Genomic DNA, 13384 nt, shown 5'->3' with positions numbered 1-13384 from the left:
GCAGGGGTAGGTAAGGGGGAGTAGTGTTTAGGGAACTAGTGAGAAATGGTTAGGGAATTGGGGGGGGGGGGGTGGGAAGGGTGGTGGGGGGGGGGGGGGGGGGGGGGGGGTGTAATTCAGGGTGTTGTATGTAATTTGAAGTCACTGCTGTCTACAGTCAGAAGAGGCGATCCCACTAGTCTCTGTCTGCACCTTTGCTCCCAGGCTCAACAACGCTCCAGACACATGAGCACTATAGCAGCCAGAGGGAGGCAACAGCATTATACTGGTGGAACATGGAACAGTATCCTTACGTTTAGCATAAGTACTCCATCCATCAATCATTTTCATTTGGAGTTAATAATTGGATATTATTAACTTAAAGAAATGCAAAAAGCCAAGTATTGTAACAACGGGCTTTGAGCACTTGGAGAAAAATAGCAGTCATCTCAAATTACCTTGTTTGAATTTGTTTTGTGTTTCAATATAAGGAAAAAGTTGTTCAGAGATCTCTTAAATATACCACAGAGTATATTATGAAGTTTAATTCTTACACTCTGAAGGAAATAAATAGCGTTTTGGAAAAAGTAGTGAAGACTCGTGTAGAAGGTAAAGGTGAAGTGCTTACAATTGATACCCAATATGAAAGTGTAGACATATTAGCAGAAATCTTCCTGTTATTGGAAATAATTAACTCTTGAATGATAAATCTTCAACAGAACCATATGGGTTTTAAAGGTGCTGGTGAGCATGGGCTGAAAAAGAAAATTTCGGGGAGCGGAGCAATACAAATGCATAACAACAGAGAACAAGAAAATGAACTGCAGAAAGCAAAAAATATTGTAACAAATACTGCCTTTTACTTTATTAGAAGAAAAAGCACAGACAGAAAAACATAACAAAGACATCCTATTAAAGGAGCTGAATCTTACCAACAACATACCTTTTCTAAATGATAGCTCAATGAATATGAAAACAAAGACCAAGAGGCTTAGGTTCCTAATTATTTGTGGGGAAAAAAAATTATTAAATGAGAACCTCAGCATTTCCCAAGTCAAGCATACTTTTGAAGACAAGGGAGTACAATGAATGTGTCGAGTTACATACCTCAGCAATAATTTGCAACCCAGAGGATTGCCAAAAAAAGTCAGGAATTAGCAAAGCAGCAGCTGCATTCAAAAGCTTAAATAAGGTTCAGGTACTGAAAATCTACAAAGATTTTCAAATTATGATTCTTCAAATTGAATGCTATTTCCACCTTAGCATATGGAAACAAAGGCTAGAAGTTCCCCAGAGATGCAGACAGAATCATCTCTGAAAGCAAATGGTAAGGTTTAAATGCAATAGCTGCATTATAAATTTGGAGATTTCTTATGAAATTAAGTCCTTGTTTCCAGAAGTGACCAAAAAAGAAGGTAGAATATTTAGGAAGCGTGTTAAGAATTATGCCTGGCCATCCACATGGTCCATGAGCCGCTGGGAAGAAACATATGTAAAATTGGAAATGAATTAATGTTATCTGTTTTGATTGACTAACTGGATTGAAGTGCTTACTCCAGTTGTGCCTCCTACCAGCCAAATCAATGAATGCTACAGACATACAGGGTTAAAGCACCCAAATTACTTTCTATTTTCTATCAAAATGAAGGAATGGCTCAACAGGCAGACATAACATCAGTCAGAAGACATCACTTCTACATGCTTTCAATGTAAACAGTAGCGTATTTTATTAACTGCTAGAAAGTCTTCAAAAAGCATCTTCTTTTGTCTAAACTCCCCCTTCCCACTAAACTGGAAGCTTTCAAACCCATGATAGGGCATAGATGCTGGTCATCAGCACTGCTGCTAAGCAACTTAATTAACTGGAGTAAACTTCTGGAGTTATTCCCACCACCTGCATGAGTTAAGTTTTGCAAGCAGGAGTATCTGCTCTTTCAGGTCTTTAAAAGGCTCATAATCAGTCTGAAGGAGATGTGAAATAGCTTTGACTTAAAGTAATATGAATTTTGTATCTTAAGTACAAGAAGAGAACTTGTAGGGGAGAGCTCCAGATGCAAGTGGACAAACCATCCTTTCAAAAAAATTGTTAGAAATAAACAGAGCGAAACAAGGAATAGAGAATAATCACAAAAGAAAACTGATACCATACAGGTGAAAAAGAAAAGGACTAAAGTCTAATTGCTCTAAAAGATAAACCAAGCTTGGCAATGAAGAAAAAAGTGAAACAAACAGCAAAAAGTTCTTCTTGTATATGAAAAGAAGAAATAGTTTCGCTATGCAAAGACAGCAGAGGCCAAAATTAAGCAACCTTTCGTTTGACACCAAAACGAAATCAGGACCTTCTGTCACATTCAGTAAGGACGAGAGTTAAGTATTAAGACAATGCACAATAATTAATAGAAATGGAAATTACTACATCAGAAGTAGAAACAGAACACAATAGTCTGAATACTTTCAAGCTTGGGAGTACAGACAGTTGGAAGAATTGTATATGAAGTAGGCAATAAACTAAAATCAGAAGTAGACACCAGGGAGGAATAATTAGGGACATGGAAAATGGGATAAAATGTAACCTGGTTCACAAAAGGTACATCATGCCAATCCAAATCTGATGTCTGTCTGATAATTTAACAGATTTTTGTAGACAAAAGACAAATGGTAGACCTAATCGACAGTGTAGAAAATTATCAATTAAATTAAGGAACAGGATTAGCACCATAAAGATTGGAAGCTAGGTAAGAAACTGGGTAATGAGGATAAAGGACAAGGCAATGTGCTGAGAGAGAAACAGCTTGCTAGAAGGACTTCACTCACAGAGGTCCCAAAAAGTTGGTCTGAAGACCAGTGTTGTGTAGTGACTGTAGTAATAGCTTTGGCACCCTCAGTAGGAAGAAGGATTAAAATATCAGGCAACAAGAACCGGATGGCATTGAGAAATGCTATGAAGCACGAAGTGTGAGGTAATGTCTGTGGCAACAGATGGGAGGAATTTGAGCACGGTTGTGACAAAGCTGTTCCCAAATGGGTCAGTCGGTATTTCTAGTATTGATGAAGAAGTGCTAATGCCATGGGACAGGACAACTTATCATCTCAGGACAGCACTTTGCTAGCTGTAGCTATGGAGGTTTTTGGTCAGCCCAAGAGGGCCACCAAAGCTTTTTCTCTTATCTGCTCCAAAGCCTTGACAGAGTAAGCGTGCATCCACTAACAATGTACTGAATGTGCAAATCCTAAAAAATGTTTGCTGTATGTAGCATAGCTTTGACTATGATACCTCAAGATGCATAAATTAATCTATAAATTCACAGGGAGGAAAGGAGAATTATTTGAGCTAAAGACCAATGCTGACATAAGAACATACAGGTGGAAACTGAGAAAGCATAAATTTGGAATAGAAATTAGGGGGATTTTTTGGCGATCGTAGCAGGGAAGTTCCAGAACAGACTTCAAATCGTTTAGGGGGAGCGGACAAAAACCCTAATAATGCTTGCAGGAGGACAGGGCTTATTTGCCAGATGGAATATGTGGTCTGGCTGTACGCAGTAATGGGGGATTGGATTTAATGGCTTAGGATGTGCTCTCTGTTCTGATTCCTTCATGCGTCTGTCTTGTGAATTGACTCAGTTGAGAGCTCTTGGAGCTCCTGGAGTTTGGCCTCATGTTGCCTGCAGCAAATGCGCCAGACCACAGAGAACCCTGATGCGAAGCAGCTGCATCACACATTCCCTCCAGACGGCTTACATAGTCCCTCGTGGTAAGGGTAACTGCAGCTGCATATTCCTTGTTTCTCAGGGCAGGAGCGCTCCCCATTTGTATGGCTGAGAGAAAAGAACGCCATTCTGGGAGAGCATTACTGTGGGAATATATTGTTAGATTCAGCAGAAAAATATAAACAGAGGATCCAAGATGAATCAATTATTGTAACCTTGGTTTTGAACACGATGGACACAATTAGCCTCATATACAGTAATACAGAATCAAGTACAGCAGACAGCTGTTACTATATTAAATACCTACACACAAAACCAGAAAGACACATGGCAACTGACAGCTGATAGAGCAAACCAACAAAGAATATTGAAAGGTAGAAGTGGGGAGGGGGAATTGTTTTTATTTTTATAAGCATTTCTGTTGTGCTCCTCCTTTTAGTATTAAGAACATTTAAAAGGATAACTGCTTTACCACTGTCTTGCCAAGTGATCGATATAAAATAACCAGAAATGAAGCCCCCTTATCCCACAGTAAGGATGCTCACAGGAAATTAGAGCAGTGTAATATAAGTGTTTTAACTTCACATAAAAATCTCTTTCCTATGTAGATAAGATAAGATTAAAACAGATTGCAGGGCTCATTCTACCTTGCACTTTTTAATTAGACAGACTGCTAGTACCACAGGGGTACTGAACACAGGCTCATTTTCTCTCCACATCTGATGGCAGAGGCAACAAAGGGAAACAGAAGAGAAAGCAGCATTCCCATCTCTCCCGGCACCCAGGAAAGGAAGATAAGCCATTTCACACAAACATTTTGCCCTAACAGGCACATATTTAGAAAGGACAGCCTATTATGAAATTTTTCTGATGATACCATTTGAAAAGCATGAAATCCTGCAGATTTTTGCAAAACCAGTGTTTGCCTTACAGCTGCCTACGTCAACCTCAGAGATTTTTCTCCAAATGCTATCAGTTTTCTCCATAACTTTGTTTTATTCCACCAATGAATTCCAGGAAAAATAAAGTTTCCCAAATTTTAACAGAATTTGTGGTGACAGTTTTCTGTTAACTCCCTCCTCCTTTTTCTCCCGTATAGATAACCTCAGCATCTAAGAGCTTAGCGCTTTCCCACTCACCATGGTCTTACCAGTTAAACTGTGCCCACCAGCAAACACCATGCACGGACTGAAAAAGAGGGTGCTGCTATATGACAGAAGGCATGGACCACTATGCACTATGTTTTACCTACAGTAAAACATGCAAGCACTAGAACAGGATCTTTGAGAATCAACTGGAAAATACAGAAAATGTGTCATATGATTACTTCACATCACAATTTCTATGCAACATTTGCGATTCAGTATAAGCAGGAGTTGATTAGCCATAGTAATGGGCAGCATTTCATCTGAGATAGAGCACATTGAGGATGCAAGCAGGTTTTTCTCTCATGTGTGAAATGACAGAGGCAAAACTTCCTTTGGCTTCTTTGTTTTGACCAAATGGCAATGAGGCTGATGTCAGGTTTGCACTGTCGTTGAAGCAAGCCAGATGCTTCTTGCTTCGGGTTCTGGCTTGCATGAGCAACAATGATGTGTTGAGACACGCCCTGCAGCTCAAGCCTCCTTCATCCAGTGGAAAACTTCTTATGTGACTGCCAGTGGACAGGAAAGAAAAGAAAAAACATGCGGAAGAACTAGCTACAAATTTCACTTTGCACCCCAGCTGAGTTCAGAGGGCAAGATAGAAGCTTAAGTCATCACTTAAGACTATATCCTCACAGTTTGCCTTGGAAATAGCTGGAGGTCATTAAAATGTGAAGATAATGCAGTCCTGCTGCTAGTGGACAGACTCCCTGCCCAGAAGTTATCATTGTTACTGAAGCTGTCCAGAACCCCTTGGTACCCTTCTCGGCAAGAGAACCAACACTTCTGCTCAGGCATTCAAGCTTCTGCAGTTGGAGAGCTGAGAAGACATGCTAAACCATATCTCAGTGGTTTGGGTCCCTTTAGGGATCTCTCGATTAAAGATCTGAGAGATCTGGCAGGACATATAAAGCTTCAAGTGGGCGAGTTTTATCTGTCCGAACGCAGTCTGGAAAACTCACAGCAGACCTTCCGGTGTTTGGTGCCATTTGGGTTTTACAAAATACTGCGTTTCACTGTTGGTGGCAGCCCCAATTTCTGTCGATGACACAGGTGTATCATCACCTGCCTAGAGCTTAGTTCTGCAGTCTGTTTGGAAACATATCTACGTATCCCTAGGAAATATTCTGCCCATAACTCTCAACTGGGATCAGTGATCAGCCAAAGGTCAGGTCTTTATCCCTCATCCCTGAAAGCAGACAGCAATAATTGAGGTTGAACCAGCAGATCGTTCTCCCAGTAAAGAGCAGGGCAGACCCTGAATCCCAAAGGGAGCATCCCTTCCTCCCCGGTAGGAGGAAGTGGAGACATCTCCCTCACAAACTGGGACAAAAATAGTCAGCAACAGTTTGAGTGAGCCACAGTCCCAACCTAAGACAAATTTGGCCAGATCCTCGTGGATCTGAGCCAAGGGGGAGCACTATGAGCTATGACTAGGATACGGGCTTCCATTCCTGTTAATAAAGTAACGTGTCTGTAATATCCAGCTATGCAAGTGAAAGCACTGTGCAAATTCATAGCTCTCAGAGTCCTCACCCTTCCTGGTACCACTGCTGGCTGGAGAGTGTGTGCATCCCACAGCACAACTGCTGCGCTTGGTCACGGTGAACTTCATTTGCTATATTGGAGGCAAAAATAGAAAACTGTGTGAAAAGAAGCTCAGCCTCTGGATCAATTCATCAAACTGAGTGGAAATGTCTGTTTGCTATATAAAAGATAATGAGAGAAATTTGGTTTTAACTCCCTTAGCTCAGCCTGCTCAGGTACTCATGTGTGAAATTACCCAGGGGGAAAAGGAGTAAGTCGGTGCAGGAGCCCGTCTTGACCTTAGCTTTGATGGGCTGTGCAGCGTATGCGACGAACTGAATTAGTTCGGAAAACAGAGAGGCTCATCAGACTGCACAGACCCACTGATTGGAATAAGACGTTGGTGGGAACTGCCTGTCTGGAGAGCACGGAGGGTGTCAACAGAAATTCGGGACTAAATTAATTCCACCTGATACGTACATTTTTGTCCCTCTTCATCAGTGCGATTCTGAGGAGATCAATTCTCTCTAAGGTTTAAAATTTGAATTAATAGACCTGATTTCTTTATTCATTGCTGTCAAAATGTGGAGAATTTCTAGAGGAGGTAGGGAAAAAGGTGGTTATTCCATTTCATACTTTATCACTGAATATATGAAACACGACATTTCTAAATTTTCAGTTAGTCATATAACAAAAAATTCCTTTTAAAGACTTAAAAAGCACAGTTATGTTGCCAGAGGCTAGGAGCTGGGCTTCATATTACCTACCAAGAGATTCAGTCTACTGCTGCCATTGTGAAATACAAATGGAGTTGGAGCGCCGCAGCTCCAGTAGTCTGCTCCTGCAGACTATTTCCAGTTCAATGGACCGAGTAAAAGAGAATTTGCATTTTCATAACCATTGTAATAATGGTCATGATCATTATCATGCTAGCTGAGTAAAAAACCAAAATTAGCAAATCATTGAGTTTCTTTGTCTGCGTGGGCTTTTCTGCAGACTCACATCTGTCTGGTTTTGTCACTTTGGATACTGTTTTGCCCTAGCGTCAGTGGTAACGTGGATGTGGACACGTGTGACAGTCAGAACTACTTGTCTGCAAATTCCCTCTGCAGCAGTCAGTCAGTCAGTGCCGTGTTTCCTCGCCGTGATACAGCGATTTTTCTATGCCCTTTCTTCCTGCTTTCCCTTCTAAATTCATGATCTGTGTACTGAAGAACGACTCACTCTCTCCAGACCCAGGCATGAATTTACTGCCTTCTGAACAGTTTATCTTTCTTTTTTTCTTCTACAGTCATTGTCTTATCACTATTCAAGACAATGAGATCAGATGTACTGTTTGCTCCCCACCAAGAAGTTTATTTTGCACCTATCTTTTCAACTGGATTATTTTAAAGGACAAGACTGTCAAGTGGAAATAGTAGTAGCAGTAGTGTTTTAGCCATAGTGGTTTAAGGATATATGAAAGACAATTTTTACATGGAGAGATAATAAGAAGTAGGGGGTAAGAAATAGTGGGGAGTAAATATTGAAAGGCTTAATTGTTCATTCTGGATTTTTAAAAATCTTAAGTTATCAGATGCCTTTATGTTGTTGTTCTTTATTTTAGAAATCTTGTGATGCTTGACTTACTTACTCCCAAAATGCCTAATTTTGATTCACTTGAAACAAAAATACTGTGTATGAACTAAAATTCAAATGGGTTTTGTAAACCTCATCCACAATCGTATGTAGCACTGCTGTAAGATATTTTATTTTATAAAAAAAACCACTGCAGATATGTTTGGGTTCTGTTCTTTTTTAATGTAAAAAAATCTTTGCATGGATAACAGAAAGTCAGACTGATTTCACCATATATTTTCTGTGGTCAGCTAGACCTTATTGCTGCAGTGGTTTTCTGGCAGGGTTCTGCAGTAGCACATATCGGAGAGAGGAGTGAGACCCCTGCTCCTGCAGCTAGGCCATCAGATGCCATTAGGTCTTCTGCTAAGCCTTGCTGGACGAATGCATTCAAGTACCAGGTCCCTAAGGAACATCTCTTAGATAAATACCAGAAACATCCACTCACCCAGAATCAGTGCACGTTTTGATAGACTGAGCAGATCTTGTTATACATGTTATCTCGTTACATTTGTCTAGGTTTTGCTCTGTATGTTTATCTTCAAATTGACAGCCACCTAAAATGGGCTTTTTATACGCTGAAAATTAAAGGTAGTTTAGTGTAAGCTATTTTCACCGCAGGTACTAAATAATGTCTAGAGAAGACATGTTTTTTATGTTTTCCCAATCTTTTAACGTTTGTAAATATCATTGTGTGTTCCATATTGAATACTCTTTAACCAAGTGTTACCCTCTCTTTTAAATGGGTAAGAAACTGAGGGTCATCTAAAATAATTTTGATTCACGAAAGAAATTCATAGGCTGAAAATCAATCCCAGGACTCGAGAGTGTTATATCATTGATTTAGTCACAAAGTCATCTGGTCTCTCAAAAAACTACATGATAAGCAAGCTTACATACATATGTACCTATAAGTGTAGATACAAAATCTATAGTAAAATTATTTAATGATATAGAAAAATGAGGGGGTTTTTTTGTCGCTTACTCTAGGGTGTGTGACACCCGTTGGCTAATCTGAGCTAAACAATTTCTGACCGTGTTAATCTTTGAAGAGCTTACAGTTATCCTGTTTAGCATGGAGGGAAGTGGGATTTGGAGAGATGTACAAATCTGGATATTTTTAAAATATTTTTTTCTTAGAGGAAATATGTTTCTGTAGAAAGTGAGAGGTAAGTCAGAAAAATGAAGCACAGTATCATTCTCAAGTAGCTTTTTAGCCAAAGAGAGGAATTACACACTTCCTGAGAGCCTGCAGTTTGGTACTGCAGTTGTGTAGAGGGTAGCAATGAAAAATGATCTTCTCTTACTTCATTTCTTAGGAATAGCTCTTTCTGCTGGTTTTGAATGTGTCTCTTTCACTGTCTATTAATTGTGAATCTCAGCAGATGAGGTTTGCAGGTCAAGATAAAAAAAACCTCCAAAACCTACACATAGACATAGCAGTAGAGTGTGCCTGGAAATCCTGTCTTCAATAAAATACAAAGATTTCAGTAAGAGTCTGAGGAACACAAATTTGGTATTTGATGATGAATTAAGTCTGTATCTTCCCATCACACTGCTGGATTCACTGCCAATTTAATAGGAGGAAAATACCCATTGATTTCAAGAGACTTTGGGTCAATCTGTCAGAGTATTGACAAAACCGAGAGATTTCTCATATACCTACAGTATATATTCCTACATTAATCTTACTAACAATCCTTCTACTTCAGTGCTGCAGAGAGCTGCTGCAGAAAACAGTTCAGCCTGAACCTTGACTTGTTTCCAGTGAAGGTAAAGATGGAATTGTTATAGGGCTGTCAGGATCCAGGTCTCTTTGCACTAGCTGTACATAGATACTAAAGACAAATGATTCACGGGCCTTTGTTTAGATTTCCCCCAGCTTCGTCCAAACCCTTTCTCCCAGGCTGGAGAGCTGCCACTGGCAGGAGACACTGCCATGGAGAGAATATTATCGGGCGAAAGAGCCCACTGGCAGGAAGCTGCTGAGGGAGGAATGAGAGGCACGGCCAGGAGGGTGATATGGTAGAGCTGGAGCCATGAGCTAAAGCAAAAGTGAATTGGTTTTGGCTGGGCAGCTCCTAGAGCAAGAAAAAGGGCACATTTAGCTGCTGGAAGCCCCACAGATTCCTCACAGCAGGACACAAGGCAATCACAAATCTGGCTGGCACTCTGGTTATACAGTGGAGCAAGCCAGCTGGCTGTCCAGGGTGAGAAATTCAGGCATAAGGTGGGAAGGAGGGACAGTGGGAAACTAGGGAGCTAGTTCCCACTTTGGGAAACTAGATGCATTTGGCTCCTGAGTTTTGCTTCAGCTTAATCAAGTCCACTGCTGCCAAGTTGTACCCAAGTTCACATGCAAAGAGGAAGTGCAGGGAAAATGCTAAGAGCAAAATTGAACTGGAAATGGGAGGGGAAATCAATTGGAAAATGCTTTGAAATGATTGACTTGGGTTTGATTGCCACATGGGGGAGACCTAAGCCTAAACAGTCCTTTCAGAGCTGTGTCACATGGGAGAATCCTTCAGCAGACGCAGGGTGAGGCTCGACACTGTCTTTGTGACTGGTGGGACAGCTGGATGATTACATCAAATCGTACCACCAGATGACACGTGAAGACCTGGTGACATTCCTGGAAAAAAAACGATTAACAGCTCATGAAAAGCAGAACTCTTCCTACCCTGTAAATCCTTCTGACACACTTTAACTTTCCCCATTATGGCGCTTTCCCTCTAAAACGTGCATGCTAGCTGTGGGAAACAAAAACATACAGCCCCATGGGTTGTATGCCCAAAGCTTTCAAAGATACTGTGGATTCCCTAAAAAAGCCAAATGCTTCCTCAGGCAGGAAGTTGGACACAGGTTCTGTAGGATTTTAAATGACAACAGATTAACATCACTACAAAGTTAGCTTAACTAAAATTTGCTTTCACCGTAATGATTATTTCTTTAAATATAAAAAGCAGAATTGCTAAAAAGCTTCCTCTTAGATAATACAGTCCAGTCTACCCATTTTGTACCGTGCTAAAATCATCCAAAGGAAACAAATTGGGCATCCATCGAAGCACCATAGTCAGGATTAAAAAACAGACTTGCAGACACCTTTATGTAAAATAGTGAAGTACCTCATGAAGCAGCTAATAACAGGTTGCAGCTAGTTGTTGGTGTTTAAGTACAGATCCCTGACAGTTGCAGAACACAGGCACTTTTTAAAGTCACACTGAATACTGATGTGTATATCCCCAGTTCTATATCCCCACCAACAAGCCGGCTATACAATTTGTCCTTCGTGGCTTCTCATGCAGAGCATGCAAGAAGAATAACTTGAAGAAGTCTAGGATCAGGAGACAAGTCATATGGGCTTAAAGCCATTTTTGTGTCCCCCATACTAGAAACCCAGTATCTAAAGCTGATATCCAATGGTCTGTACTTTTAAATCCCTGCCTTTACCTTTACCTGCAAGGACTAACGTATTGCCAAAAGAGTTATTTGTGTTGTATTTTTAGACCAGGCACACTGAGTCTGGATATTTCAGAAAACTCAGGCTGACCTCTGATCTAGTGGAGCTGTGTGCCAAAGTATGTGTACTCGAGCTTTCAGTTAACCGCCCTCCATATGTACTTTCAAACCTCTTGAGGTCAACCTAGAGCGTGTTTCACAGCTGAAGTTCGTCATCTCTGAAATCACATTGAATCTTCTGCTTTCTGTTTACAAGCAAGAGAAGCTGCAGGTGGGCTTTTAAGTGCCTTTATTAAATATTTTAAGTATATATGTTTTAAATGTTTATTTAAATTATATAAATGTTTAATTATCTTTCTATATTACCAATGGCATGTTATACTTCACAAACATGTAGTTTAGCTGCAATTAACTTCAGATTTGTCCACTGCCTGTCAGACAACTGTAGATGATGGTACCCCACACTGGAGCCAGAGAAACTTGCACTCAGAGAAGTAGTTGGCTTGTCTAAAAGCACAACAAAATCAGCTTTGGATCTGTGACCAGAACCCAGCTTTCCCAAGTCCCACCTGACCAATACTTAAGATGTCTGGGGCATGGGAAGGCACCGGTTAGCTGTTGGTTATGAAAGACAGGGGAGTTAGTGTGAGCAAACCAACTTTCAAAGAGACATTCCCGTAAAAAATGGACATCCCAGTGATAGGGGGTTTGTTCTGCGCGTCTCATGCCAAAAGAAGGATCTGTGCCTACCCCTGTCTGTGGGTCTTCGTGAGCTCAGGATAACGGTGCTGTGTCTAATGACTCTACTCTTATTTCTGCTTAGTTTTCAGGACTTTACTTGTTGTCATTCTTCACTATCCTTGTTGGGCTGGTGCTCTACTCCTCCACGTCCACCTACGTAGCCCAGGATCCTCGGGTGTACAAGCAGTTTCGAAACCCTTCAGGACCTGTTGTAGACCTGCCAGCCACTGGCCAGCTGGAGCCTTCGGTAACATACACCAGCCTGGGGCAGGAGACGGAAGAGGAGCCTCACGTTAGAGTTGCTTAAACCCAGGGCTGTCGATTACCTACTGATGATTCAGTGGAGCTCGTATATCCATTATCTCTGTATTGTACATAGAGAAAGGTATTTACCAGGTGCAGTTACACCAGTGAGCTGCAAGGTAGCAAATAAGGAAAGCTCATAAAAATACAAATTAATTCTTCCAGGGTGTTCATTGCAAGGAGACGCCAGTCCCTCGTATGAGCAGCATGTTTGCAATACAAACTGCTGTATATGAATCAGTTAATGTCAAACTACCTGTGAAAGATATTCAATATATAAGCTGAAATTACAAAAAGAAATTCCTAGAAGGGTGGTTTTGCACCCACTGAGCGATATTATGCCTAAGCCACACCAGTTGTGGAAAAGCCGCCTTTTTACAGCAAATACACTTGTGCAGTCACTGTTAATTTCTCCCTAAGATTTGTTTGTTTGCACAAAACAGATGGGTTACTCGTGGTAGCAACACCCTGACACATTTTTGCTAGCACCTTGGATTTGGTGAGGGAAAGAATGAATTCATCTGTGCTATCTGTCTAGTTGCCCTTTCTGGGTAATCTGTTCCATGAATCCAGAGGAGGGACAACTTACAATATCCGTCTCTATTCTAGGAATAGGTATAAGGCGAGCATTTTAGCCTTTCTATATTTGCAGAAGTGAAGTACTCAAGCATTGACCTCTCTATGATCCATGGCAGATTTCCTAGTGGCTGAAGTTCTGCATCAGGTAACAGGGAGTTAGTTTCTCTGTAGTCATGACTTAACACAGATTTCTTACTTTTTAAATTTTAATCTGTAAAAAGAAAAATGCATTTTCTAGTTTCCTATGTATTGTACCTCTCCATGGCAAGATGACATATCATGTGGATCAGGGCACTTATTTTAGATACCCAGTGCATCGAGGGC

At 40.8% G+C, this 13384-nt stretch overlaps 1 protein-coding gene across 1 annotated transcript in view; it reads left to right on the top strand.

Moving 5' to 3' along the window:
• The window catches only part of SLC35F1 (solute carrier family 35, member F1), a 131855-nt gene extending 119275 nt beyond the window's left edge, over positions 1-12580 (top strand). The window contains exon 9 of the mRNA XM_009325685.1: positions 12261-12580. Within this exon, the coding sequence (XP_009323960.1) occupies positions 12261-12485 (225 nt within the window). The 3' untranslated portion in view covers positions 12486-12580. The remainder of the gene's footprint in view (positions 1-12260) is intronic.
• The last annotated feature ends 804 nt before the right edge of the window (positions 12581-13384 follow it).

The sequence above is a fragment of the Pygoscelis adeliae genome, unplaced genomic scaffold, assembly GCF_000699105.1.
Source record: "Pygoscelis adeliae isolate BGI_AS28 unplaced genomic scaffold, ASM69910v1 Scaffold54, whole genome shotgun sequence".
In the NCBI taxonomy this organism is placed as follows: Eukaryota; Metazoa; Chordata; class Aves; order Sphenisciformes; family Spheniscidae; genus Pygoscelis; species Pygoscelis adeliae.
Note: the sequence above shows the minus strand (reverse complement) of the source record. Positions and strands in the feature narration are given on the sequence as shown.